Raw genomic sequence first — 26,785 nt, forward strand, 5'->3', positions numbered from 1 at the left:
TAACTCTCTTAACCTTGCTCTATATCTCTACCCCCACATATTCATATGCACATATATGTTTGTAAGATAGGGATAATATCTATATAGTGTTACTGTGTGAGCGTGTGTGTGTGCATATATGTATATACACATGTATATATATACACACACATATATATCATTTCACTATCAGATAACTGAAGCCAATCACTGAGTTACCTGAGTCATGAAAGTTTAAGAAACCAAGGTCTGAGGAATAGTTGAAAGAGTTAAGAATTCAGACAAGGAGAAAAATAGAATTTTGCCATTCATTATTGTTGCCCTGACACTTAAGAAATCACCAAGTGGACAGGTTTACTGTATAAATCTGAATCTAGTAGGGAGCAGTGAAGTATTGCAAGTAAATGCTGATGCTTTCAAGGAAATTAGACTTTAAGTTCTCCCTCTCCAGAGGAACAATACTAATAGCAGTAAGTCAATTAGTGAGATAATTTTGGTGTGGTGACAGCATATACTGCTCTTGTATATCTGTCTCTCCCTCTCCCTCTGTCTCTTTCATGGATTCATTTTCTGTCTCTTACACAAAGGATTTGAGGTGATTTTCATTAAGATTATGTAGTATAGGATAATGATGAAATATCTTTTAGAATCAGAAAAGGGAGGAATGGAAGATCTCTTACAGAGGAGAACCTGATGTAAGTGCTATTATAATTGTATCATCAGATACCATGTTTGACCCTCAGCTTAGTGGTGACACAGAGATAGTTATACATCTTAAGTTCATACTTTTTCTCCTGAGAAGCAGAATTTTTATAGTTAGAGGTTTAAAAATCTTCTGAGGGGCTTTGTATAATTTTACTAAATGGTGCACAGAGTTTTCCTCACTAAAGCAGTAGTGGCAAGAATATAATTTTTAATAATGATCCACTAGTGTGACTAACAATCATATCACACATTTCTGAAAGTCTCATAGTTTGTTTTGTGGAAATTTTAACTCTAGGTGTTAATTATTTTAATCATATTTTTCTCCTATTTGTGTGCTGTGTTTTTCAGATTATGTACATTGCAGCTTGGGTCAAGCTATTTATCTGATTCCTGGTAAGTTAAGAGACTGGTTTAGAGAGGTGTTCATGAAATGATTTTATTTAAGACTTAAAACATATTTTAGTGAATATAAGATAATGAAAACTGGTAAAATTTATTGTATAATGCATAAGAACAAGAGCTTTTCTGTAAATCTGCTTATAAAAGACAATGTCTAAAATGTATGTGATCATTTCCCATAACCTATAGAACTGTTACTTTTATTGAACCAGGTACTGTTGTTTTCTCTTGATAAGAACAGAATTATCTCAGTATGATCTAGTTTAAAATACAAATGTTCAATATGACCCACTTAGGCTATAAGTCAGATTATTGAGATCAATTTGAAATTTCATTCTTCATGAGCTTTTTTTTCCTTTCTGAATGAATAGCTTGTAAGTTATTTTAAAAGTTAAACCTGGCATGTTTCATGAGCAGACAAAGAAACCTTATAATTTTTATAGTTTAATGTACAAAAAAGCTAGTTATTTAATAATTCACTCATTATTAGTATTAGGAAATGACTGGTATTTTTGTAGACTGAAACATACAACTTTTCAGCTGCGAAGAGAATAACGTTGGGTTATTTTTCTCTTCTAGTGGCAAAATTAAAGACCTGCTATGGCAATAAAGAAAGAGACTGAATTTGTCACTTTCACCTAAAGAAAAATGACAGACAAAAATCAAACCTGTGGTGTGGGACAGGATTTGATGCCCTATATGACTTGTGTGATTCACATACTGGAAGAATGGTTTGGTGTGGAGCAACTGGAGGATTATTTGAATTTTGCAAACTATCTCTTGTGGGTTTTCACACCACTAATACTTCTAATACTCCCTTACTTTACTATCTTTCTTCTCTACCTTACTATTATTTTCTTACACATTTATAAGAGGAAGAATGTATTAAAAGAAGCCTATTCTCATAATTTATGGGATGGTGCAAGGAAGACAGTGGCAACTCTGTGGGATGGACATGCAGCAGTTTGGCATGGTAAGCAAAATTACTTTGATCTCTGTGTTGCTCTCCATATGTGGCATCATTACATTTTGTTGATTGAGTTGATACTAAAAAATATAATGGAAAGACTACTTCCTACTACCTGTTTGTATGCATTGTGCATATTTAGGCCTTTTTAAAATTTTTTCTTCCAAACATATTAGTTATACACTAAACAAAGGAACACTCAGCATTGTAGACTATGCCTATAAAGGAAAATATATAAATAAGGTGTCTAAAGGAGTAAAAGACTAATTAAAATGCTATATAAAACTATTTTAAAATGCTTTATTTAGCACTTTTTTTTTCAAAATAAGCTTCACTTTCCCAATGTAGAGATTTTGAAAAAATGAAATATTAAATAGTAATAATATTAAGTTAAATATAATTTATATACCACAATTTACACATTTTCTGTTTGATTTGTTTCAGAGGTCATTGTGTTTTCTGAATAAATGAGTGACAGTAAGTTTTTGTCCAGGATATTCATTCTTTTATTTATTATTTGAGAGACTGTGATAATTGCACTCTTAGTGATTGGTGGTTGGAGCTTCTTGGTTTGACTATTGTAAAAGTTGCCCTCTAGTGGCCGTTTTTTCCTTGACCAGTTTTTACTTCATTATTCTGCCAATGCTTTCCTATTTGTTGGTCTTTTTTTGCTTTTAGACTATCCAGAACTACAGAGGAATCAGTAGGAATGTAACAAAGATGAGCTTTCTATATCATGTTGTTGAGCATCAAAATGATTTCACAGAAGGACATGGAAGGAAGCACAGACTTTGAAATATTGTATATTTGGTATATATATCAGGCTGCTCTTAGCAAAGGTCACCAGTGACATGCTTATCAGGTTGATATCATTTTAATACTACATACATTCTTACATACCTACAAATTTTTTTTTTTTTTTTTTTTTTTTTGTGGGCTGGCAGCCGGGGAACGAACCGGCACTTTGGGTAGCCTAGCAGCCCAGCGCTCAACCACTGCGCCACCAGGGGAGGCCCGCCTACAAATCTTTTTTGAACTCTATGGCATATACTGTTAAATGTTTACCAGGCATTCTTTTAAACCTTTTTATAGCTAGATTGATTTTATGTATTACTCCATTTTATTGTTAACCCTTGAGAGAATGAGGAACTGAATAACCAACAGGTTATTTGCCCAAAGCACACTCTTTGTATTAGGCAGGTAGGAAGAAGAGCTTGGATACAACCTCACATCAGGCTGTAAAGCCTGTGCTCTTGTGATGTGTGCTGATTCCCAACTTGGGGGTTCAGGGTCAAAAGCCATGATACTCAATAGGAACCATGTGCCTTTGATGTATTGAGTTGTTAATATTCACTCCCTAATAGAATGTTTTTGCAATCAGTACAACTCTCTTACCCTTTGATGGTGTTTTACATGAGCCCTCCTATGAGACTGCACCTTTGTTGATTGCATTGTTCATTATCTTTAAAAGATGCAAAATTTAGTGATACCAATTGTAATACTTGTTGAGAATAAATATCCTCCTATATAAATGCTCCCCCTATATCATACCAGGAAAATACAAGTTGGAGTAATTGTTTTGTTTCAGGAGACATGATTAATCTGAATACATTCAAAAACTAAAATTACTTTGTAGCAGGATATATAATTGGAAGTATTTTGAAATATGTACTTACTACTCAGGGGAAGTAAAACACATAGTTTATTGTTTAATGTTTTGCTACAATTTAACATTTATATTAGGATAATACTTATTTTAACTGATTTACTTTTTTTTTTTTTTTTTGAAGATTTATTTATTTATTTATACAAGTACTGGGTACAGTCAGAAGCACGGGAGGGTGAGAGAATTCACCAGAGCCAGAGCGGGGAGCAGAAGAGGCAGACTGATGAAATACACTGCTGAGGGGAGCAGCGGGCGTGGCAACAGAGATCTGTCACACCATGTGGGACCCTCGGCAGGCAGTGGCCAGGGATCGATCGAACTGGCGCTGCAGAGGCTTCTGGCAGCTTTGCAGCCCTGGCGCTCAACCGCTGCGCCACCAGGGGAGGCCCTTAACTGATTTTCTTTACCTTGTTAAGTAACGTATAAAAGATATGTGAAACTATGGAGAGCTGTGTGGAGATTTCTTGACCTACTAAACATAGAGCTTCCATATGATCCAGCAATTCCACTCCTAGGTAGTTACCCAAATGACACAGAAACAGTAATTCCAAAGGGCACCTGCATGCCTATGTTTATAGCAGCACTATTTACAATAGCTAAGCTATGGAAGCAACCCAAATGCCCAAAAATAGATGACTGGATCAAGAAGATGTGGTACATATATACATATATATGATGGAATAATACTCAGCAATCACAAAAGATAAACACACACAGTTTGCAGCAACATGGATGGAGCTAGAAGGGATCATGCTCAGCGAAATAAGTCAGAAAGAAAAAGAAAAATACCGGATGGTCTCACTCATAGCAGGAATTTAGAAAACCTAAATAAGAGACCAGGAAAAAGACTAATCAATACAAAGTAAAAATCAAAATCAACAAGCAGCTATAAACCAGAAATACACTACGGGGGGTGGGCCCGGAGAGAGAGGTGGGGAAAGGAAGGACTAGTGTCAAAATGAGGGGGGGGTGCAATTGTATGGGGAATATAACCAAAATGAAAATGCATACATTGTGCAAAGATGAAAAAAGATGTAAGAATTATATAAAATAAAATATTTAAATTAAAAAAATAATAAAAGATATGTGAAAGTTTGGATTTTAGTGTTAGATCAGTTTTATCATTTTGAACGTATAGATATTGGTATCATTGATAACCATAATCATATTGTTTTGGTATCACATTGGTTTTAATTCATGTTTCTTTTTTTTCTCTCTTTTTTAATAATTTTTAAATTTTTTTACATCATTGTTCATTTTTAAACAATATTTGTTTCCCCCCATCCCCTCAGGTGTAGTCCCCATAGAGTTTCCTTCACCAATGCATCTGTGCACCATCACCTCAGTCCCCTGTGCCCATCCCTCCCTCCCTCTATCCCTCTCCCACCTCCTCCCCTGCTGGATGTCTCTGATTTATAATTGTCTGTTTTTGCTTTGTTGTGTTTTGTGCTGTTACTTTTATTTTTTTTACACTGATGTCTTATTGGGTTCCCCTATATTCCTGCTATAAGTGAAACCATCCAGTATTTTTCTTTTTCCTTCTGGCTTATTTTGCTGAGCATAATTCTTTCTAGCTCCATCCACATTGCTGCAAATGGCATGTAATTTGTGTTTCTTAAAGAATCTTTAAAGGAATTTTTTAAATAATAAAATTGTTCATTGTAGAAAATGTGACAATCACATAAAACTATAAAGAAGAAAATAATAGTCACCTAAAATGTGCCATGCATTTGAGTTCTGTAAAACTCAAATTGTGGTATGTTTTATCATTTTTATGTATGGCATAATAGTGTTTTTTTGTGTCACCAAGCATTCTTAGTGACTTCTAATGACTACCTGGAGCTATTACTTATTGGACCAACTTACATAGTTTGTTTACTATAAATATCTTTGTATAGGAAACAGTCCAGTATTTTCTGTATTAAATTTTACCCTCATAACTGTACATACATGCTCTGATTTTTCAAAAAATTCTGATTCTTATGTGCTTTGCGATATAACATCTATAGTATATCAAGAAACAGTAATTTGGTATTTCTTAAGTACCTGCATTTCTAGATAACTGTCTTGGTGATGGGTGAATGGAGTCCCTATCCTCCAAGTTGCTTGCAGCCTTTAAACTGTAAAAATTTTGGTTTATGTTTCATAAAACATTTCTGGAAAATATGAATGGTATTTTAAAAAGCTAGGCTCGTCAAGTTTAGTGATTTCCCCTGAAAGTTAATATAGTAAGGAAGATATCTAGATGTTTTTGAGAAAATTAGAAAAAAATTATTTTTACCACAACTGTAAAGGTGCTTAGGACCATAACTTTGACTTCATAGATATCAGAAGTATTTTATTTTTGAGGCTTGTCATGAACACCTGTTTTATCTTGAGTGTATATATGTGTGATTGTGGCTTAGTTTTTGTTTTACAGGAGGACTTTTTTCGTTGTCTGAAAGTGATGTTTATGCTTATATAACACTCATAACTGGTTCAATTAACTGGTAATACAAAATTTTGAGACAGTGCAGAAGTTTGATTAATTGGCCATATTAGTTACTGATTTTTATTTTAAAAATGTGTAATAGTAGCACAAACTATTTTATATTTTATTATATTTAAAGAAAAAGACATTTTATTCACTGAAAGTTTCCTATAAATAAAAACATGTAGCAGTTTTTTATGGGAAAATTAGATTTCAGTATCAAGAGAACATCTCCTTTTTAACTGAGTAGGATAAGTTTCATTTCTTGTTTTCTGAGAAAGATTATTAAACTACCTGAGTTTAAACTAGGCTCACTCTAGTTGTTGGATGGGTAACCTTGGACAAGTAACTGAACTTTCTTCCTTCCCCCTTCCTTCTTCTTTCATCCTCCCCTTTCCCCTTTGCCTTCTCCTTCCTTCTTTCTTCCTTTTGCAACAAGTGATTATTTTAACTTCATTTTGAATTAAATTTAGAATAGGAAAAGTGGTAGAAATCATACTGAGAGATCTCATTTATTTTTTTTGCCCAGCTTTCCTTAATGTTAACAACTTGATACCCATTTGTACAATTATCAAATTAAGAATGGTATATGTTATTAACTACACTGTAGACCTTATTCAAGTCTTACCAGTTTTGCCACCACTGTCCTTTTCCCCGGATCTTATATTGCATTTATGTCTCTTCCAAACTATGACAGATTTTTTTTCTTTTATTATCTTCACACTTTTGAGAGTCCTACCAGTTATTTTGTAGATTGTTCTTCAGTTTATATCTGATGTTTTCCATAATTAGATTGCAATTAAGCACTTTTGACAAGAATACCTCAAAAAATGAAAATGTGTCTTTTTCAGTGCGTTATTTCAGAGTTCCATGAGGCTGCTATGTCTTATTACTGATGACATTAACTTTCATCACTTGGTTAAGAAGGTGTCTGCCAGGTTTTTCCTCCATAAAATTTTTACTTTGTAATTGATAATTATGTTGGGGGAACTACTTTAAAACTATGCACATAACTTCTCAGAGACTTAATTTTTTTTGAAGCTCACTTTCCTCTTCTATAATGGGTTGTTATACAGAATGGGTAATGGGTATAATAGGACTCAGTGAAATTTCACTTATTTAGCATAATTTCTATTAATGATCTAATGTACAGTGTTCGCTGTCATAGTTATAGAACATCTTTCTCTAATAACTTAGAAGGCACTGAAGTACCTCATCTGCCTCATGATCATTATTAAACACACCTACACTGTTACTTACCCTTCAAGGTCCCTTGTATTTTCAAGGCATAGTTTTAGTTATCAGTTTTTTGACTTATTCTTAGATAAAAAATATATTTGCCACCAGTATACATACATGAATATTCTGTATCATAAAAGTATACCTACTTTCTACATGTGATTTGCTCTATTTTCTGCTTGCTTATATTTAACATGATAAGTACCAGTCATGACTCAATAAAGTGATTTTACAACTCACTATTAGGTTACCACCAACAATTGAAAATCACAGCTGCAGGTTAGCATGGCCATACCTGTAGTAGGAGGTGTGGTGTAGGCAGGAACATAGACTGTGCAGTCAGGCAAATGTCAGTTTACATTCTGGCCCCACCTGTGTGTGACTAAGTTCTGTGGGTTTTTCTCACTTGAGTTTCCTCATGTGTGGATGGTTTTTGTGAGGACTAAATGAGATAGCAACTCTTACAGATCCAGTACAGTGCCTGACATTCTTTAGGATAAAAATTACTCTTCACAGAGGTGGTAACTTTAGAACAAAACTTTAAAGGTTGCATGGGAAAAAAAAATATTTTACACCACTGTATTTAAAAACAAAATGGACAGTTTTGCATGAAAATAGAAATGGTCAAAATTGGTCAACAAGGAAGAAACAAATCAATAATCCTAAAATAAATAGGAACAGTGGTCAGTGTTTACCTCCTCTCTTCACAAGGGGCCAAGAACCCACAATTTATGTTATACTTTTAAGTAATAAATAAGTTGCCTAACTTAAACTGTTTCAAAGCTTAGAAATAATGTAGAATTACAGTTTGTTTTCCATGGCTAGCATAGCTTTGCTGTCAAAACCAAGGAGAGCACAAACAAGATTTGTAGGTCAGTCTTATCTCAAAAACAGTTTTATAAAGTTCAGTATTTACAATGAAAAAAATCAGAGCCATGGAGGACTTTTTTATAAGTTCTACTTTAGCTAACAAAGAGAATATATGAGAAATTTTCAACAAACATGGTACATAAAGGAAAAATATTAAAACAATTTCAGTAAGTGGGGAACAGGACAAAGAGACTCCAATCACAATTGCTTAATGCTGTCCCTTAAGGTCCTAGGAATAAGTATAAACATTAGAAAAGACTTCTGAAAGAGCCAAGTGAGTTACTAACTTATCAATTCTAAAACGATTGCTTTGCAGAGAAATGAGTATAAGAAAATACAGATTTCCTAACTGATCCTATGCTCATAGGCTACTAATAATCATATTCAAAGTCAAAAGGAAAAATTCTATTTAAATCTAACAAAAAACATATACAGGCTTTATGGGGCAACTTTATGGGGAATTAAAAAAAAAAAAGATTTGAATAAGGAGATAGAAAGTCTCAATACAGGAAAGATGTTACTCTACATACTCCCAGATAGGTAATACTGATGCAATTCAAGCACAAATTTTCATGCCACGTCTACAATTCATATGAAAGAGCAAATAAAGAAGAATAAGACAGATTTAAAAAAAAAATGAGCGTGATTTCCCTGTCATATCAAAGACATTAACTTTATAAAGCTTAAAATTTTGGTATTGGTATAGAGAAGATTTACTACAAATAGATCAAACTAATTAGAGTCCAGAAATGTGAATTAGTAAATAATTTAAAAAAGTGGTATTCCTGGGTCTCCCTAGTGGCATAGGGGTTAAGCCTCAGGGCCAACACTGATATGGCCTGAGTTCAATCCCAGACCAGGGAGCTCTACTTACTCTGCTCCCCAATCTGTCTGGTGAATCCCTTTACTACCCCTCCTCATACCTTTGCCTTTGGCCTACACCCTGTTTCTTCTATACAAAAAATAAATAAAATCTTTAAAAAAAAGTGATATTCACATCAGCAGGTAAAGACATAGGAAAATCTTTGATGATCTCCAGGTAGAGAAGGTCTTAAAGAAGACAAAAACGAGGTTATTCAAAAATGATAACTATCAGTAGATGACATGTTAAATGACCAAGCAGATCAACAAAACAGATTAACACAAGGTATTTGCACTATATCTTAGAAAATAATGAATTAAAAAAAAAATCCAAGATAAAAGTGACCCAAGCATGTGATCAGGAATCATAATGGCCAGTAGTTAGATGTATGAGCCCACTAGTTAGGAAAAGGCAAATTGAAATCAATAAAATATTTTTTACTTTAAGACTGGCAAAAATTAAAGTTTGATAACATTAAAAGATAACATTAAAACATGGGAATGTGGAGAAATGTGAACTCATTCATAATGCATGTGGGAAGTACTTTAGGACAGCCAGTTAGAAGAACAATTTGATAGTATCCTTTCAAATGGGCATATCACAGGACCAACAACTTTTCTTCTCAGTATCTGTTACAGCAATATACTCACGTGTTCAGTGCACAGGGATGCACATAAAGTGATGTTAATTGCAACACATTTGAAAACAATCCAGTTGAATAGGGAAATGGCTAAATGAACTATGATAGAAATTTATTATAAAATACTTAAAATCCATTAGAATATGATCATGTACTATCAAGGGTATGCCTCCAAGACAGAGTAAACAAAAAAGATAACTAGGTCATAGGGCTTCACTTATGTTGAATCACACATCAGTACCAGCAAATATAATGCAGGATGTATTTAGTATAGATGATTAGTTGTTCATGAGTAAGCATGCTAAATGATGAACTTGTAAAGGGAGAGTGAAGCTAGATTTTGAAGGATCTTGAGTGCAATTCTCAGGAGTTTGTTTTGTTGGTAGTTCAATTATATTTGCTTTCCTGTGGAAGATTCAAGAGTATGGCGTTGTTAATTTACCATTGTATGTAGGTGTGTAGGCTTAAAACTGACAAATTTACTCTCTTCTGAGAGTATCTTTATTTAAATTCATGAAATTAATGTCTGAATCCAGTAGGCAGTTAACTCATTTACATAATAAATGCTGTGGTGATGAGACTAATGGATCTCCATGTGAGTTTCAAATCCCCTCTCTCTAGGCTGAGCTATCTGGAAAGTCAAAAAAAAAATCAGTGATGGTGGGGGTGGTGTAGTGACATACGTCTGAGAAAGTGTGAACCTATTCTAAATCATACACAGTTTTGTAATCCGCTGTTATTAAAGAAAAAAATCAGGACAGTTTTTAGAGAACTTGTTATCAGAGCAGAGGAGGTAAATAAATCCATATTTAATGGCATCAAGTAAGAGCCGTTTTCACAGAATATGGATATTCTTAATAGGGCCTAGACTACTCAAAAATCTATTGAGGTTCACAACCCCTGGGCAGTGGTTAATTGGACAGTGACAGTTGTGTTTGTGATTGCTTTCACTGAGCTTCTACTTGTCAGATCTAACTGTGATTGCTGTCCTATGGGCAGGAGACAATGGGACTACCCTTTGAAACTAACGTTAGGAAGGGGAAGGGAGTAATACATTTAAAAGGTTTGGGAGCTAATGCACACAGAACTTGGTGAGTAAGTGAACACAGGGTGTGAGAAAGGAGGACTTAGTGCCCTAAGAGTTCTGCTAGTTGGGGAAATATGGGACAGTAAGTGCTCCATTTATAGACAACCATGTGAATAGAGGCACAGAGAGAAAATTTATTCAGGGTGCCACTATTAATTCATATGACGCATGAAAGACTGACATATGATAGGCAATTTGGATCAAAATGGCCTGGCAAATGTTGAACTAGAATGATAATCCATTGGTGCTCTCTGAGTGAGGAGTGGTTTGATCACATCTATGCTGAGACTGACACACTTAAATAATATTTGGAGTTCATGTTTAGTGGTACTGAGGTAAACACTTTGTCAGTGATTGAATTGATGTTTTCTGCTTTCGAACAGGTGATTTGTTAATATGAAAATAGTTCAATTATTAAAAAAAAAAAAGAAAACACCTCCATCCGTTCTCTTCTCCCCCACACTTATTCCCACCCCCTGCCTTCTTCACCTCTGGTAACCTCATTTCTGTTTTCAGTATCCACTAGTTTGTTTTTATAGTTATAAGTACATTTATTTTTATTTTTATGTTTCGTTTCCTTATATTGGGTACAGGTGAAGTCATACTATACTTGTGGTCTTTATCTCTATGATTAATCTTGATTCCACAGTCCCTTGAGTTCCTTTTTCTTGCAAATGACAGAATCTTATCTTTCCTCATAGCTGAGTAGTAGTCCATTGTGTATATGTAGCACATCTTTATCCAATTATCTTATCAATGGCCACTTAAGTTGTTTCTGTATCATAGCATTTGTAAATAATACTATAATAAAAGTTGTGATACTTACAGTTATTTGAATTGATAATTTCATCTTTAGTATGGTAGATCTATTTTTATTTAATTTTTTTGAGGAAGGTGCATACCACTTGCTACAACAGCTGCACCAGTTTACGTTCCCACCAACAGTGTATAGGATTCCTCATCACATCCTTGCTAGCACTTGTTAAGTGTTATTTAGTCATTCTCATAGGTGTGAGATGATACCTCATTGAGACATTGAGGTTTTAATTTGCATGTCCCTAATAAGTGCGTATTCTCTTTGAAAAAGTGTCTATTCAGATCTTCTGCCTATTTTCAATTGGGTTGTCTCTTTTTTTTTTTTGGTTGTTGTTAAATTGGATGAGTTCTTTATATATCTCATTCAGTAATCTGTCTTTTTAGTTTGCTGGTACTTTGATCCATTGTGCAAAGATTTTTTTTTAATTTTATTTATTTACATCATTGTTCATTTTTGTGTAATGTTTGATTTCTCCCCTCAGGTGTTATGCCCATAAAATTCCCACCCCCAAGTGACCCATGACCACCCCCCAAGTCACCATGACCATCACCATAGTCCCTTGTGCTCTTCCCTCTGCTCTCCTTACCCCTCCCCTGTGGTATGACTCAGTTCTATAGTATAGCAGCAAAAAGGCACAGAGCAGAATCTCTATGACATGAGCAGACGGGTGTAGGGCCAGAACTGGAAGGACACAGAGCAGTTTTTCTGATCTCATGCAGACCGGGTAAAGGAGGAGTCAGAGTCCTCAGTGGTTTTTGCAGGTCTTTTATTGGGGTTTACCCGGTACACAGCAGGCAGGGGGGGCCGGGAGGCTGGCAGTCCTCCCAGCTCCCAGCAAATCCTCACTCTATCTGGGCTCTCCGGTGATCTCTGCTTCTGCTTCTTGGCTTCTCTCTTGGCTTCAGCTGGCGTCCCCATGATGCCACCCTTAAAAGCGCAGCCTTAGCCCAGGTGAATCCCATCTACCTATGTCCACACCCTACTTCAGGTGTCTGCCATCAGGCATGCATTCAGGACCACAAGGATCCATCATCTATCCTGATGGTGGGAGGGCAGAAAAGCCTGACATTTTCTTTACCCTACACGGGTAGGGGAGAGTCCTGGAGCCCTCGGTGCCTTTTTCAGGCCTTTATTGGAATTTTACCAGGTACACGGCAGGCAGGGGTACTGTGGGGCCAGGAGGCTAGCAGGCCTCCTAGCTCCCAGTGAATCTTCACTCTTTCTGGGCTCTCCAGCATTTTCGTGTGTGCTCATTCTCTTCTTCTCTTTCATTCTGGTGTCCCCATGACACTGCCCTTAAAAGCCACTCTGAGACCAGGTGTAGCCATCTATGCATACTGTAAAGGCAGGTTGACCACATGGCAGGATCTCTATGACCAGAGCAGACGGAGTAAAGGAGGAATCCTGGAGCCCTCGGTGGCTGTAAGGGCAGGACTGGACACGGTGCAGGTTTTCTGATCCCATGCAGACCGGGTAAAGGAGGAGTCAGAGTCCTCAGTAGTTTTGCAGGTTTTTTATTTGGGGTTCACCAGGCATATGGCAGGCAGGGGTGCTAGCTGGGGGGCTGGGAGGCCTCCCAGCCCCCAGCAAGTCTTCACTCTATCTGGGCTCGTCTAGCGTTCGTTCTGCTGCTTCTCGGCTTCTCTTTCGGCTTCTGCTTCGGCTTCTACTGCTGCTACTGGTGGTGCTGCTGCTGCTGCTGGCGTCCCCGTGACGCCGCCCTTAAAAAAGCACAGTCTTAGCTCAGCTGAATCCCATCTACCTATGCCCACACCCTATTCCAGGTGCCCGCCATCAGGCATGCATTCAGGACAAGGATCCATCATCTATCCTGATGGCGGAAGGGCAGAAAAGCCTGACATTTTTCCTTACCCTACAGTGGCTTTTGTAGGCTTCTATTGGGATTTACCAGGTACACGGCTGGGATGCCTGGGGACCTGGAGGCTGGTAGGCCTCCAAGCCCCAGCAAGTCTTCCCTCTTCTTGGGCTCTCCGGCCTTCTCTGGTTTTCTCCGCTTCTTTGCTCTCCGCTCCACTGGCATCGCTGTGTTGCCACACTTATAAGCCTAGTCTCTCAGCACAGGTGCATCCAGTTACACATGCCCACACCCTACTCCAGGTGTCCGCCATCAGGCATGCATTCAGGACCGCAAGGATCCATTATCAGTCCTGATGGTGGGAGGGCAGAAAAGCCTGATACTTTTTCACTTACCCTACACATGCCTACACCCTACTCCAGCTGTCTGCCATCAGGCATGCATTTAGGACCACTGGGATCCATCATTAATCTTATGGCGGGAAGGCAGAAAAGCCTGGTAATCACTTACCTTACATACAGTATGCCTGCTAGTTTTGTCTTTTTTTTTTCCTGACCCCTTGTTTGGTTTCCCTACATTCCTCCGGTAAGTGAAACCATCCAATATTTTTCTTTTTCTCCTTCTGACTTATTTCACTGAGCATAATCCTTCCATCTCTATCCATGTTGCTGAGAATGACATGAGTTTATCTTTTTTGATTGCTGAATAGTATGCTATGTGTGTAAATATCACATCTTCTTGATCCAGTCATCTGTTTTTGGGCATTTAGGTTGTTTCCATATCTTAGCTATTGGTAAATAATGCTGTAATGAACATAGAAGTGCAGGTTTCCTTTTGAATTAATTTTTGGTGTCTTTTGGTAGATTTCTTGGAGTGGAATTGCTAGGTCACAAAGTAGTTCCATTTTAGTAGTTTGAGGGTCCTGTACATGGCTTTCCATAGTGAATGGTTGCACCAGTTTGCATTCCTACCAGCAATGTAAAAGAGTCCCTTTTTCTCATCGTCTTCCCTGGCATTTGCTGTTGTTAATTTTTTTTAATGTGAGCTATTCCTACTGGTATGAGGTGGTATCTCATTGTGATTTTGATTTGCATTTCCCCGATTTTAAGTGATGTTGAACATTTTTTCATATAGTGTCTTTTTAACTCTTCTGCCCTTTTTTTGACTGGATTGTTTATTTTGTTCTTGTTGAGTTGTGTAAGCTCTTTGATGTAAGTCCCTTATCAGTTGTGTGGAGTGCAAATATTTTCTCCCAATCTATAGGGTGTCCCTTTGTTTTGGTTATTGTTTCTTTCATTGTGCAAAAGTGTTTTAACTTGATGTAGTGTCACTTGTTTATTTTTGTTGTCATTTCCCTTGCTGTTGGGATTGAGTTCCCAAAAGTATATCATTAATGTCATAGAATGTGTCACCTATGCTTTCTTTGTATTGAAATCTTATGTTCAAGTCTTTAGTTCATTTGGATCTGTTCTGTGTGTAGAGTAAGATCCAGTTTTATTCTTTTACACGTGTTCATCCAGTTTCGTTTTTTTTTTAAAGATTTTTTTATTTTTACACAAGAGCTGGGGTACAGGCCAGAGGCACGGGAGGGTGACAGGATTCACTAGAGACAGAGCGGGGAGCAGAACAGGCAGATGACCGAAATACACTGCTAAGGGGGCCAGCGGGTGCAACAGGAGAGGTCTGTCACGACATGTGGGAATCTCCCTGGCCAGCCTGGAATGGAACCCGCGCTGCAGAGGCTGCCTCCAGCTTCACAGCGCTGCGCTGCGCAGCCAGCTGTGCCACCAGGGAGGCCCATTCATCCGGTTTTGCTAGCATCATTTGTTGAAAAGACTCTCTTTTCTCTATTGTATGGTTTTAGCTCCTTTGTCATAAATTAGGTGTTGAAATAAGTGGATCATTTTTTTTTTTTGGCTCTTGATTCTGTTTCATTGATCTGTGTGTATGTTTTTATTCTAATACCATACTCTTCTGAGTATTATTGCAGTTTAAATTTGGTAACATAATATCTCCAGTTTTCTTTTTTCTCAGATTTGCTTATCTATTCTGAAGGGTCTTTTGTCATTCCATATAAATTTTGACACTTTTAAATTCCATTTCCTTGAAAAGTACCATTGGAATATTGATAGGATTACTTTGAATCTCTATATTTCTTTTGGTAGGATGATCATTTTTATTTTAATTATTCTCCTCATCCATGAATATAGGATATCTTTCCATCTTTTTATTTCTTGCTATATATTTTTCAGTAGTGTCTTACAGTTTTCATTGTATCTTTCATCTCCTTTGTTAAATTTCTCTTCAGTATTTAAATCTTTTTGATGTGATTTTAAATAGTATTGTTTCTTAATTTCTTTTTCTTTTTGCTTGTTATTTGCATGTAGAAATGCAGCAGATTCTTCTCTATTGTTTGTAGCCTGTTACCTTACAGTATTCATTTACTGTTTCTAATAGTTTTTGGTGGAGTCTTTGGGGTTTTCTGTATATATTATGTTATCTATAATTAATGAAAATTTTCTTATTTTCTAGCCTGAATTCCTTTGATTTATTATTATCTAATTGCCCTGGCTAATACCTTTAATATTAAATTAGATGAAAGTGGTGAAGGTGGACAACCTTGGTTTGTTTCTGATCTTAAAGGAAAAAGGGAAAATACTCAGTTTTTACCATAGAATATAATAATTGATTATAGATTTTTAGTTTATGACTTTGTTATTTGAGGTGATATATGTTTCTTCTATACTCAATTTGTTGAAAGTTTATTATTATTTAAAATTTTTTTTAATGTTCTGGAAAGCAAGAAGAACCTTAGGAATATTCTGTATATTAATATAATCCCTCAAAGAAAAGCATGCTTTTCTTTGCTTCAGTGTGTATTGGTTAAGTGCATGGTACATATGCAGAATCTCTCAAAGAAGTATTTTCTATTTCTTAGAAAATTTTATCAATGAGACAGTTGTTCCTTTTGGTAATTACCTCAGTGATTATAGTGTTAATTTACATTAAATTACTTGAAGTAGAATTAGGTAATTGTTAAGAAATGTTGAAACTATGTAAACACATAAAATCTTGAAATATCAGTAAATTTAATTTTTATGAGCATTGTCTTGAGTCCATTTAAAATATTATCAAGTGGTTTATTCCTTCAACACTACAATTACAGTCATTACACCTAATTTAATCTGTTAACTTTATCAGTTTAATGAAGATATTATAACCTATCTAATGAATGAATATACCATTTTAAAATTTAGACTGAATCCATTATTGTTTGAATTCTTGTTTGTTAGTGAATCAAAAAGGTATAAACTTAAAGAAATGAACAGATTGATAGTTTGAGATTTCCATATCCTGGACTTTTATCTCTGACATGTTAGTAGCAGACCCTCTTGAGACATTGTTGGGCAGTCTGGCCTTAGAAATTTCTTTATCTATTATTGGTATTGGCACTCAAAATTTCTTCCTTTTTACTCTTCCCTTTATTTTTTTGAGCCTAATTCTGTCCTTGGTCTCTGAACACTTGCTTTTTTTTCTTTTTCTTTTTTTTGCCAGCACAAACTGAGGCCTTCATCTATGATGGTATGACAGAGTGGTGAGATGGGAAGGGAAAGCAGTTCTTACAACTAGAGAGATGATCACATTTTATCTGCTCATGTTGTCTGTTCTCAGTCCTGTGGTAAAAATACCTAGGGTATTTTCTGCTAAGGCTTGGGTGGAGCTATTTCTCACAATCTACCAGCAATGAAAGATTACTGTGAAAAAATGACTTGGCAGTTAGTAGCAATATGAAGGACAGTAGACATGTTTATCTTTTTAACTGGTCGGAGAGAAAGAAAAGGTGGGCTGGAAGCCAGTCTTGAACTGCGATTAAGTTAGTAGTAAACCTAGAGAAATCATCTCCTTTCCCATTTCCACCACCCTTTCACCCTGTCATTTGTTCCTCTTGCTTAAACTCTTGTTCTTCTTTCCAGACACTTAAAGTAGGGTTTACATTGTGGCAGGAAGGATTGGTAAGAAACTACATGAATTCTAATCACTCTACAGGAGACATGTTGCCTTGACATCCAGTTCAAATCTCTGATGACAATTTGTTCCCCACTTGTAGTAAGTGGTTAGAGTCAATGAAATCCCCCCCTTTTTAAAGATTTATTTATTTATTTATTTATTTATTTATTTATTTATTTATTTATTCAAGCACTGGGTACAGTCAGAAGCACGGGAGGGTGAGAGAATTCACTAGAACCAGAGCAGGGAGCAGAACAGGTAGAAGGACCGAAGTACACTGCTGAGGGGAGCAGCGGGCGGCAGGAGAGGTCTGTGCGCCATGTGGGACCCTCCTCCGGTGGCCGGGGAGCAGCCGGGGATTGAACCGGTGCTGTAGAGGCTGTGGGCAGCTTCGCAACCCAGCGCTCAACCGCTGTGCCACCGGGGAGGCCCAGAAATCCCTTTTGTTTTTTATGAATAGAATGGGAGAAATTTCTAAAGAATTCATATGTATACATATATAAATGCCTTATGTGTGTATATTGTTTTATATATAATAAAACTTATGTATAAGATATATAATATATGATGTAATAATCAAAAATAAAATATATAAATGCTTTACATTTGTGAATAAAATAAAATTTTGCAGCATTATTAAATTATCCATTTGTATATAAGTTTTTTTGCTTTGAGTCACTAGTTAAGAAATTTTTGTATTTTTATTAATGAATTATTTTTTGAGTGCTAAATTTTATTTTAGGTTGTGTTAGGAATGGTTGTGTCAATTGTTATCTTCTACCCTTCGCTTTCCTTCCCTTTTCATCTACTCCTTTTTCTCTGTTCAATTCTCTGTTCATTTACTCACAACCTGCTATAAGCAGTGGAATCTTATACTCTATAGACCTGCTCTCTATCAAGCTTACATGGAAGGGTCCTGAGTCTTTCTTAGAAACTAGCAGATTCAATAAAGTGTACCTGATATTTCAGACATGTGTGACTCTTTGGATATCCTCGATTAACAACCCCAAATAGTCCAAGTTCTAATGTTGTCTTTTCAGTTGGAACCTGAAGGTTCTACCTTAAGGATTCTATGATTCTCTGTTCCTGCATGATTTTCTTATAGAAGACAATACAATTGTTGTTTCTATTCATAAACTTAAAAAATAATATTCCAACTATTATGTGAAGCACGTATAATATGATTATTTTCCTCCTATTGGCTGAAATTTCTAATCTGATTATGCATGTGTCCACTTTTTCAACTAGATCCTTGAATGTACTACACATAGTTATTTTAAAGTTACTGTTTGAGAATGTAAACATTTGGATTTCTTTCATTTGATTAAACAGTCTCTTGACAGAGCATTGGTTTTGGTAGCTGTTTTATATGTTCTATAGTGATTTTAGTTTTCAGTTAAATTCAAGACATTGTAAGAGAATAGAGACTGAAGTACGTAGTATTTGCAACAGAAAATTGGTCCTTCTCTGTGAGACCGCTAGTGAGTGTCAGTGTGGTGAGGGTTAATTAATTCAACTCACTAATTGAATTGGGTTTGGGTTTTGTTGTAAGTTACCTTCGGTTCAGCACAGACTTAAATCCTACCTTGCACAGGATCTTGGAGTGCTGGAAGGTTTTTCTTGGCATTCTTGTTCTAACCTTAATCTTGCATACCTGTGCCTTGGAAAGAATCTCTCTTATCCTTATCTCCTGCTCTTCTCCCAGGAAAAGGTTGCCTTTGTAGCTCCATGTGATACTTATGGGGGGGATGAGAGTGGTGGGGGCATTCCTTGATTTTCCTGGTTTAGCTAAAATTTTATTAGCCTTGTATTTCTGGGACTTGGGAGTGAGATTTTCTCAATGTCCTTTTTCTCTTTCTGGTGGCAGAGAGACTTTGGCCTGTTTAGGTAGGGATTTGGGGTTGTGGGCAAGTTTCCTGCTTTTCCTCCTAATGGGAGCATGCTTTATGTCATTTCAGGGCCCTGGATTTACCTCCAACTTCTTGAACAAATGTGTTGGCTTCTACTCTTCTTTAACATAGTGGGCTTTTGCCTCAGTCAGGGATGTTGGGGCCATGCAGGGAAAGGGTTTGGAGAGTAGAGCTCTGTCCCATCAGATGCTTTTTGTATCTACCCTTTTCTTAGAAGGGTTGGAGGATTTCCCTTATCTCCAGTGTCAGATTTTCCAGTACAAAAGAAGCTTACAGGAAGCCAGTGGGGTTTTGTTCTCTGTACTGTTAGCAGAGGCTCGCATGGGTCTCTTGCCTGCCTTGCTGCTAATTGTGAGTACCCGAAAGGAACATGGAGGAAAGCTAGTGAGTGAGTATGGACTCTTGTTCATTTCTGGGCTTCTTAGGGATCCTACATTCAATCCTAGCCTGCACTAATATAAGAAAAGATTTGAATTTTTGTATTAGTAACCACTCTTTAATATAAATTAAGTAATGAATATATTTAAATATGTGAATTTTGTGTTTCTAACAGGTTATGAAGTTCATGGGATGGAAAAAATACCAGAAGAAGGGCCGGCACTTATAATTTTTTATCATGGAGCTATCCCCATAGATTTTTACTACTTCATGGCTAAAATTTTTATCCACAAGGGCAGAACTTGCCGAGTGGTAGCTGATCACTTTGTCTTTAAAATTCCAGGTAAACATTAATCATTGATAGAGTTTAAAATGTTTATCTTACAAATTATGTGATTTTATATCTTTGAGCTTATATCTTGAGCTCGATTTTATATCTTTGAGCTCTTTATGATAACATTTGGGAAAGGCATTTGTCTTTTTCAGGGTCACATACTTAGAACTCCAATTTGGGAATATTTAATTATCCTGTTTAGGTAATATATCTAAATATAAAATAGTATGGCAAAAAAATGTCATAATAAATCCTTGTTAATTCTTTTTTTTTTTTTAAAGATTTATTTTATTTATTTATGCATAGAAGAACTGGGGTATAGGCCAGAGGTGTGGGTGGTGAGAGGATCACCAGAGACAGAGTGGGGAGCAGAACAGATGGATCTACTGGAATACACTGCTGAGGGGAGCAGTGGGCAAGACAGAGGTCTGCTGCACCATGTGGATTAGCTCCCTGGCCAGGATCCAACTCATGCCCTCATGCCACAGTGGCTGGGGATAGCTTTATAGTGCTGAGACTTAGCCGCTGTGCCACCAGGGAGGCCCCTTTATTAACAAGCATTTATATTTCCAATTTAAATCTTGAACTTCCCCTTTTTAAAAATGTAACTTTTGCCAAACAATGTTTTTATATTTTGTTATAGAAGGTTGATTTTGCATAAGTTTTTCCATGAACTATTTATTTTTGGAGTTTAATTTTACTGTAATTAGAGTCTGATTACTGTCATTTTGGTGGCAGATCAAAATTAGTAAAAAAAAAATTAGCATTTATTGTCTTACATAAGAATATAGCATTGCCTAAGATATCCTACCCTAAAGAATTTATTATGTCTCTTATACTTGACTTGATTAGTGAACTTATAACTCTTAAAATTGAGCACTATATTTGTAATCTTTTCATAAAGGCTTTGTACCTTTTCAAAAAGATTAAGTAAATGGTTTAAGCACAATAGAGTTTTAAAAAAGGTTTAGAAAAAAATTCTGAAATAATATCATTAAGATCAAATCTTATTTTCCTCTGCACCAGTCTCCAGAAACAAGCCAGTATGTTCCCTTTAATAATTAAAGCGAAACCCACCCATTAACTAGACAGACAAACAACAAACAGTGCATTAAACAATCTCAAAGCCTTTTATAGACATGATTAATGCTATGTGTAACTTTGTGTATAAACTAAATTGGCTATAAAGGGCTTTTCTTTAGAAAGTAAATTCACTTTATAATAAATTTGGGAAATAACAGTTATTTTGATTTATTTTACTTCATTTTAATTTGCATATTTTCACATATAATGCAAATTATTTTATTCATTTTAAAAAAAAAATAATGGTAGCATTAACATTTTACCATGTTTTATGAGGAGTAATTTTAATGGATGACTGAAATATTTACCTAAGTGGTTTTTTCTTATGGAATGTTAGGTTGCTTCCTATTTTCAAAAAGTAAATAATAGAATGTGAAAAGTTTTACTTAGCATTTGGCTTTTAATGTTTTTCCTTCTTTATGGTCTTGTAGTTTTTTAAGCTCCCCCCGTTCATACATTTATTATGAGAATACATTTACTAAATTAGTGAGCTTTTAATGTAGTGTGAGATGAAAGTTATTTTAGTCTTAACACTTATGATCTTGCTTCAGATCTTGCTTCAGATCCTCACAAGAAGTTTGATTAATCTGCCCAGTTTTCACTATCCATCCCCATATTTCCCAGTCTCAAGAAATGAGGTGAATGAGCATTAGTCCTCTGATGTTTGAGTTTAGGGTTGGGTAAAATATTTAATTGCTGATAAGATTATTTCTTTTATCCATAAATAGTTGTAATTTGAAAAACTGTATAATATTAATATTCAGAATTAGCTGTTCCTAAATCAAGCACTTGCTTTATTAAAAACTCAATTATTTTGCTATTAATGATTTTTTAAAAGCAACCTCTGACTTTTAATTTCAGTCAATTTGATTTTGGCTTACTAATTTTGGTAGGACTAAGTATAGTTAGATGCACATTCTCATATTAAGGGTTAAGGTGAGGTTAGATTTGTGATTACTGATAAGAGGTGATTTCTGATTGCTCTAATAAATGTTGTAGACAGTCTTTGGCTATGCGATACTGTAGAAATAGCTGTGCACTAGACATACCTGGACTGGAAGCTCTGCCCTGCCATTTGCTGAATGTGTGACTTTGAGCAAGCTGCTTATTTTTGAGTTAGCTTTCCTCATCTCTAAAATGGGGTAAAGAATCCCTGTCTTTCAAGGATTTTGTGGGTTTTAATTAAGAGTTTGAACATGTAAAGTAGCCAGAATAGTAGGTGATCAATAAGATATAGCTATTGCTTCACTAGCAGTATTTATCCTATATTAATTTTAAGTGTTCTTGTTAATTGAAAAGAAGTAAAAATGTACTGATTTAAGTATACACTGCAAATTATATAGGTTGTAAACATTACTACTCTTGAAGAATTGGACAAGAAGTACTTAAGATGTATCTTCATGCTAATGTTTCTTACAGGGTTTAGTTTATTACTTGATGTATTTTGTGCTCTACATGGACCAAGAGAAAAATGTGTTGAAATTCTGAGAAGTGGTCACTTGTTAGCTATTTCACCAGGTGGAGTTCGAGAAGCCCTAATTAGTGATGAAACCTACAACATCATATGGGGTAATCGTAAAGGCTTCGCTCAGGTTGCAATTGATGCAAAAGTGGTGAGTTGTGTAAACCTAATTATTAAAGTAAAGCTAGGTTGATTTGAAAATAGATACTTAAATAGTGAGCCAAAGTAAATAAGAATTTAGACATTACATTACATTACTTTAAAAATCCATGTATCTAACGCTTAAAAGGTAGCATAGAAAAATTTCCTTGGTCATGGAAGCCATCTTAACAAAGAAATCAACCTTAAAAGCAATAAATTGGCAAATATTTAGCAAAGTTTTATTTTTACATTTGAAAATCTGGCCTTTTTTGATTTATAAAATTCTTTGTATTTCTTCAGTTATACTTTTTTCGTAAGTATAATCAGTCCAGTTCTGTATATCTTGATCTTTTGGTACAATTGATTGGTGTGTTTCAGTGATGGTTGTTGTTTGGTTTCATTACAGTTCTTTTTTCTGTGACCAATTACAATAAAAATCAAATAATATATGACTCCTATAATTTTTTTCAACAAATGTGATCAGCTAGCAGGATGAATGAAGAGGAGAAATAGATATTAGTGTCCTGTAGACCTTTTATAAAGACTTTTTGCAAATGTGTTTGTCAATAAAATTAAGTATTCCTCTGGAATTCACCATAGTTAATTATACTTAGTATACTGGAGAATGTGAATGCCATTTGTTCTTTTGCTTTGGAAAAGTATTTCCATTTTTGGTCTCTGTATTGTGCTTGGTCCTATGAAACATTTATTACTTATGGAATGTTTCTTCTTTGTTTTCTTTTTATTTTCATTTTAGATTGTCTGTCATAAAAAGAACTCATACTGCCTTTGACAAGGTGGTATTCTTTTCTCACACCAATTAGTTAGAGGCTGCTGCTAGTACTTTGACATTTCAGTATTTTTGTATACTCACTGCTGCCAAATAAAGAGACCAGTCTGCACCCTTTAACTTGCCTGTTCATCTTGCAAATATAGATTGTTGATTAAAAAGGAAAAGATTATTGATGACTCATTCCAATCCAAGATCAGTATTTGAAGAAGAATGGAAATTTTCTCTTTATTTTTTAGTTGTAAAGTTCCAATAAAGTAAAATCCATGGAGTTCTATTCTCTCCTGTACATATGTATACATTACTCCTAGAAATACATTATTGCCATAGTGCTTTAATAATGTGATCCTAGTGTAAGGGTCAGTGTGCTTGTCCAAGTATTTCATAATAGACAACATAAGAACTTGAACATGACTGTCCTATAGTGTATTATAAATTTCCTAAAGACAAGGCCATCTAATTATGTTCTGCATCCCTAGAACAATGACTTGTATTTGCTAAGCTATATTTGTTGAATTGGGTTAATTTTTTATAGTACATGTTAAATACTTCTGGAAAGGAGCCTTTTGAATTTAATTTTATGTTAATAGTGACATAGAATACTCATATAAAGAACACTTCATTTTCTAAAATGTTTTAAGCACTGGTGTAGAAAACAAAACCTTCAACTCTGAATAATATAGAGTAAGAGTACAAAAGGATATTTGTACATTTATACAAAAGTTAAGTATAATCAATGTAATACATATTAAAACACTGATAAAAACCTAGTCAAAGATAATTTAGTTTTTAGGATTATATTTTAAAAGAATTATATCTCCTAAGGTTTAAGATAAAAGTGACAAAAGTATATTTGGAATCTCAAATTGATCATGAGATTGTAATTCCTTATCCCTAAGTTTACAGTTTTAATGAACATTGTCTGGAAGATTGCCTGAAAGGCAAAATTATTATATAGAGAAAGTAACTCTTTTTCCTATCCATGGAAGAGTTCCTATATAATCAATTTAGATAATCTAGATAATTTAAGATTTTTGTGTTCAGAATTTGAGAAAACAGCCTTTTACAAGTTTAAAAACAAGCAAAATTTTTTTAAATTGCTTATTTATAACATAGCATAAATTTGATAAATACTCTACAACCCCAGCCTTTTGTAGTGTTTTTGAAGACTTTTGTTGGTACTCCTGTATAGTAAGTAGGTGACATATGTAATTATTCCAATGTTACAGATGAGGAAACTCAGGCACAGAGAGATGAAGGGCTGGAGGGACCGGGTCATACAGCAAGGCAGAAGCAGAGCAGAGCATACAGTTCAGAACTGCAGGCAGCCGGTGCAGTTGCCATCCCTGACTGCATTTCACAGTGAGTCCGCTGACCTGAAGATTAGAGGGCCTTCCAGATACATGAGAGAAATTTTTCACTTATTTATGGATATAGTTGTAAATTGCACAGATAATATATCTGGAAAATCCGTTCATAGGCCTCACAGAATTATTATGAACTTCGAGTAAAAATTTTGCACTGTCCAGAACTAACATTTAGATTGTGATGTGATAATAGGAAAAAAGAATAGGCTATTAATTCAAGTTTGTAAAATATTGGTAGAAAATATTTAAGATTCATTTGAAAGTTATGGATAATATAAATTTATATAACTTAAATTACTCATTTTCTGAATTTTTGAGAATTACAACTTTTATGAGAATTTTTAGGTAACTTCATAACTAATAAGTTATGGGAAAAATAGCCCATTTACTCTAATATAACAGATGTAAAAAAAAAGTGTTTCAATAAAATTGTTTATGTATTATCTTAATCTTAAAAAAACTTTGATAGAATAATTATTATTGTCATTTTATATATGAAGAAACTGAACCTTAGACAGGATAAGTATCTTTTCTAATAGTTCTTTTTCTTTTTAGTGGCAAAGACTCCAAGACCGTATTAAAGTATATAAAGTATTTAAAGTATATAAAGTATATAAAGTATATAAAGTATTCTCCTAAGAGTAGTTTTAAGAAAATAAACATTCTATCTCTTGCACACATCTATGCACATACACACACATACAGAGACACATGTACATGTAAACAGTTCAATGCTAGCTTGTATATGAAGTATGTATAAGTAAAGGAATGTATAATTATTCTATAGTATCATGTTATGACAAGGTCATGCTTGTAGCTTTAAGACTATAAGCTTGAATGCAAACTTAGAAACCATATGCCCAGAGAGTAGCCTGCAAAACAGAACCAACTAGGGTAAGCTTTCTCCTTTACTACCTTCTAGGTTCTGGATCTGTTTTTTAAAGGATGATGTGTAATCTGGAAAGTCTTTATGAAGTTTATGAAGTGCATACTGCAATACAGAATTCAAGCCTCATGCTCACTAGTAGACATTTGTAGCATAAGTGATCAAAGAAGGCAAGATAGGGTGTGGATATGTGTGTGTGTTGAAAGGTTTCTGCTCCTTCTTGGACATTTTAAGTTCCCAACTCTAAAAACATAACTTAGGACATTAAGATTTCAACCATCATTTTATTTTACGAAACTGGTGGTGGTTTCCTAGATCATAATCTCTAGTTTTTTGTTTTTTTTTTTTTCCAGAAAAGTCAGTGTACTTTGTCTTATATGTCACTTGTTAAATTCTTTATCTGACTGGTTTCCTTTAACTTGAATTCTTTTTTTCCTAATTGATTTTAAGATTGCCACTATCTATTTCTGACCCTTTGTATTCAGAGAATACAAATTAATTCATTAGATGTATTATTTCTCTGTTCTGTTTATTTATTCCTTCTGTAATTCATCCTTTACATTTTCTTTTGCCACTTAGTGTATTCCAGGCACTGTTTTAGGTTCCAGGGGGTAGAACAGTGAACAAAATGTTCCTGCTATTGAGTTTCTTCCTTCAGATGACTAGAAGCAATAAATAAATCATTGATCATATATATGTGTATATACATGTTAATGGTGATAAGTTTTATGAAGAGAGCTATTCCTGTAGCCTCTTCCCTTTTGTCCTCTGTATTTTACTGTTTTCCAAAGCTGCATAGGAATGGCCTTTTAAATGTCAGCTTATTTAAATATGTCAAACCCTGTTCACTGAGGCAGGTAATTCTGTATTAGAGAAATACTCATGATAGATTCTAAGTGATACCTTCTT

General features: G+C 35.0%; 1 protein-coding gene across 7 annotated transcripts in view; it reads left to right on the forward strand.

The window, feature by feature from the left end:
* The window catches only part of TMEM68 (transmembrane protein 68), a 45,155-nt gene that overhangs the window by 5,309 nt on the left and 13,061 nt on the right, over window positions 1-26,785 (forward strand). For 4 of the 7 annotated variants that reach the window (XM_037506524.2, XM_054692263.1, XM_037506505.2 and 1 more), the window contains 4 exons: window positions 1,033-1,077; window positions 1,663-2,056; window positions 19,989-20,156; window positions 22,650-22,843. In XM_037506524.2, the coding sequence (XP_037362421.1) occupies window positions 1,732-2,056; window positions 19,989-20,156; window positions 22,650-22,843 (687 nt within the window). In that variant the 5' untranslated portion in view covers window positions 1,033-1,077; window positions 1,663-1,731. Of the gene's footprint in view, window positions 1-1,032; window positions 1,078-1,662; window positions 2,057-2,503; window positions 2,528-19,988; window positions 20,157-22,649; window positions 22,844-24,852; window positions 24,986-26,785 lie in introns of those variants that run through there. The other 3 variants (XM_037506538.2, XM_037506531.2, XM_037506547.2) reach the window with 2 other exon arrangements.

This window comes from Talpa occidentalis, unplaced genomic scaffold (assembly GCF_014898055.3).
Source record: "Talpa occidentalis isolate TD23 unplaced genomic scaffold, MPIMG_talOcc4v2.1, whole genome shotgun sequence".
In the NCBI taxonomy this organism is placed as follows: domain Eukaryota; kingdom Metazoa; phylum Chordata; class Mammalia; order Eulipotyphla; family Talpidae; genus Talpa; species Talpa occidentalis.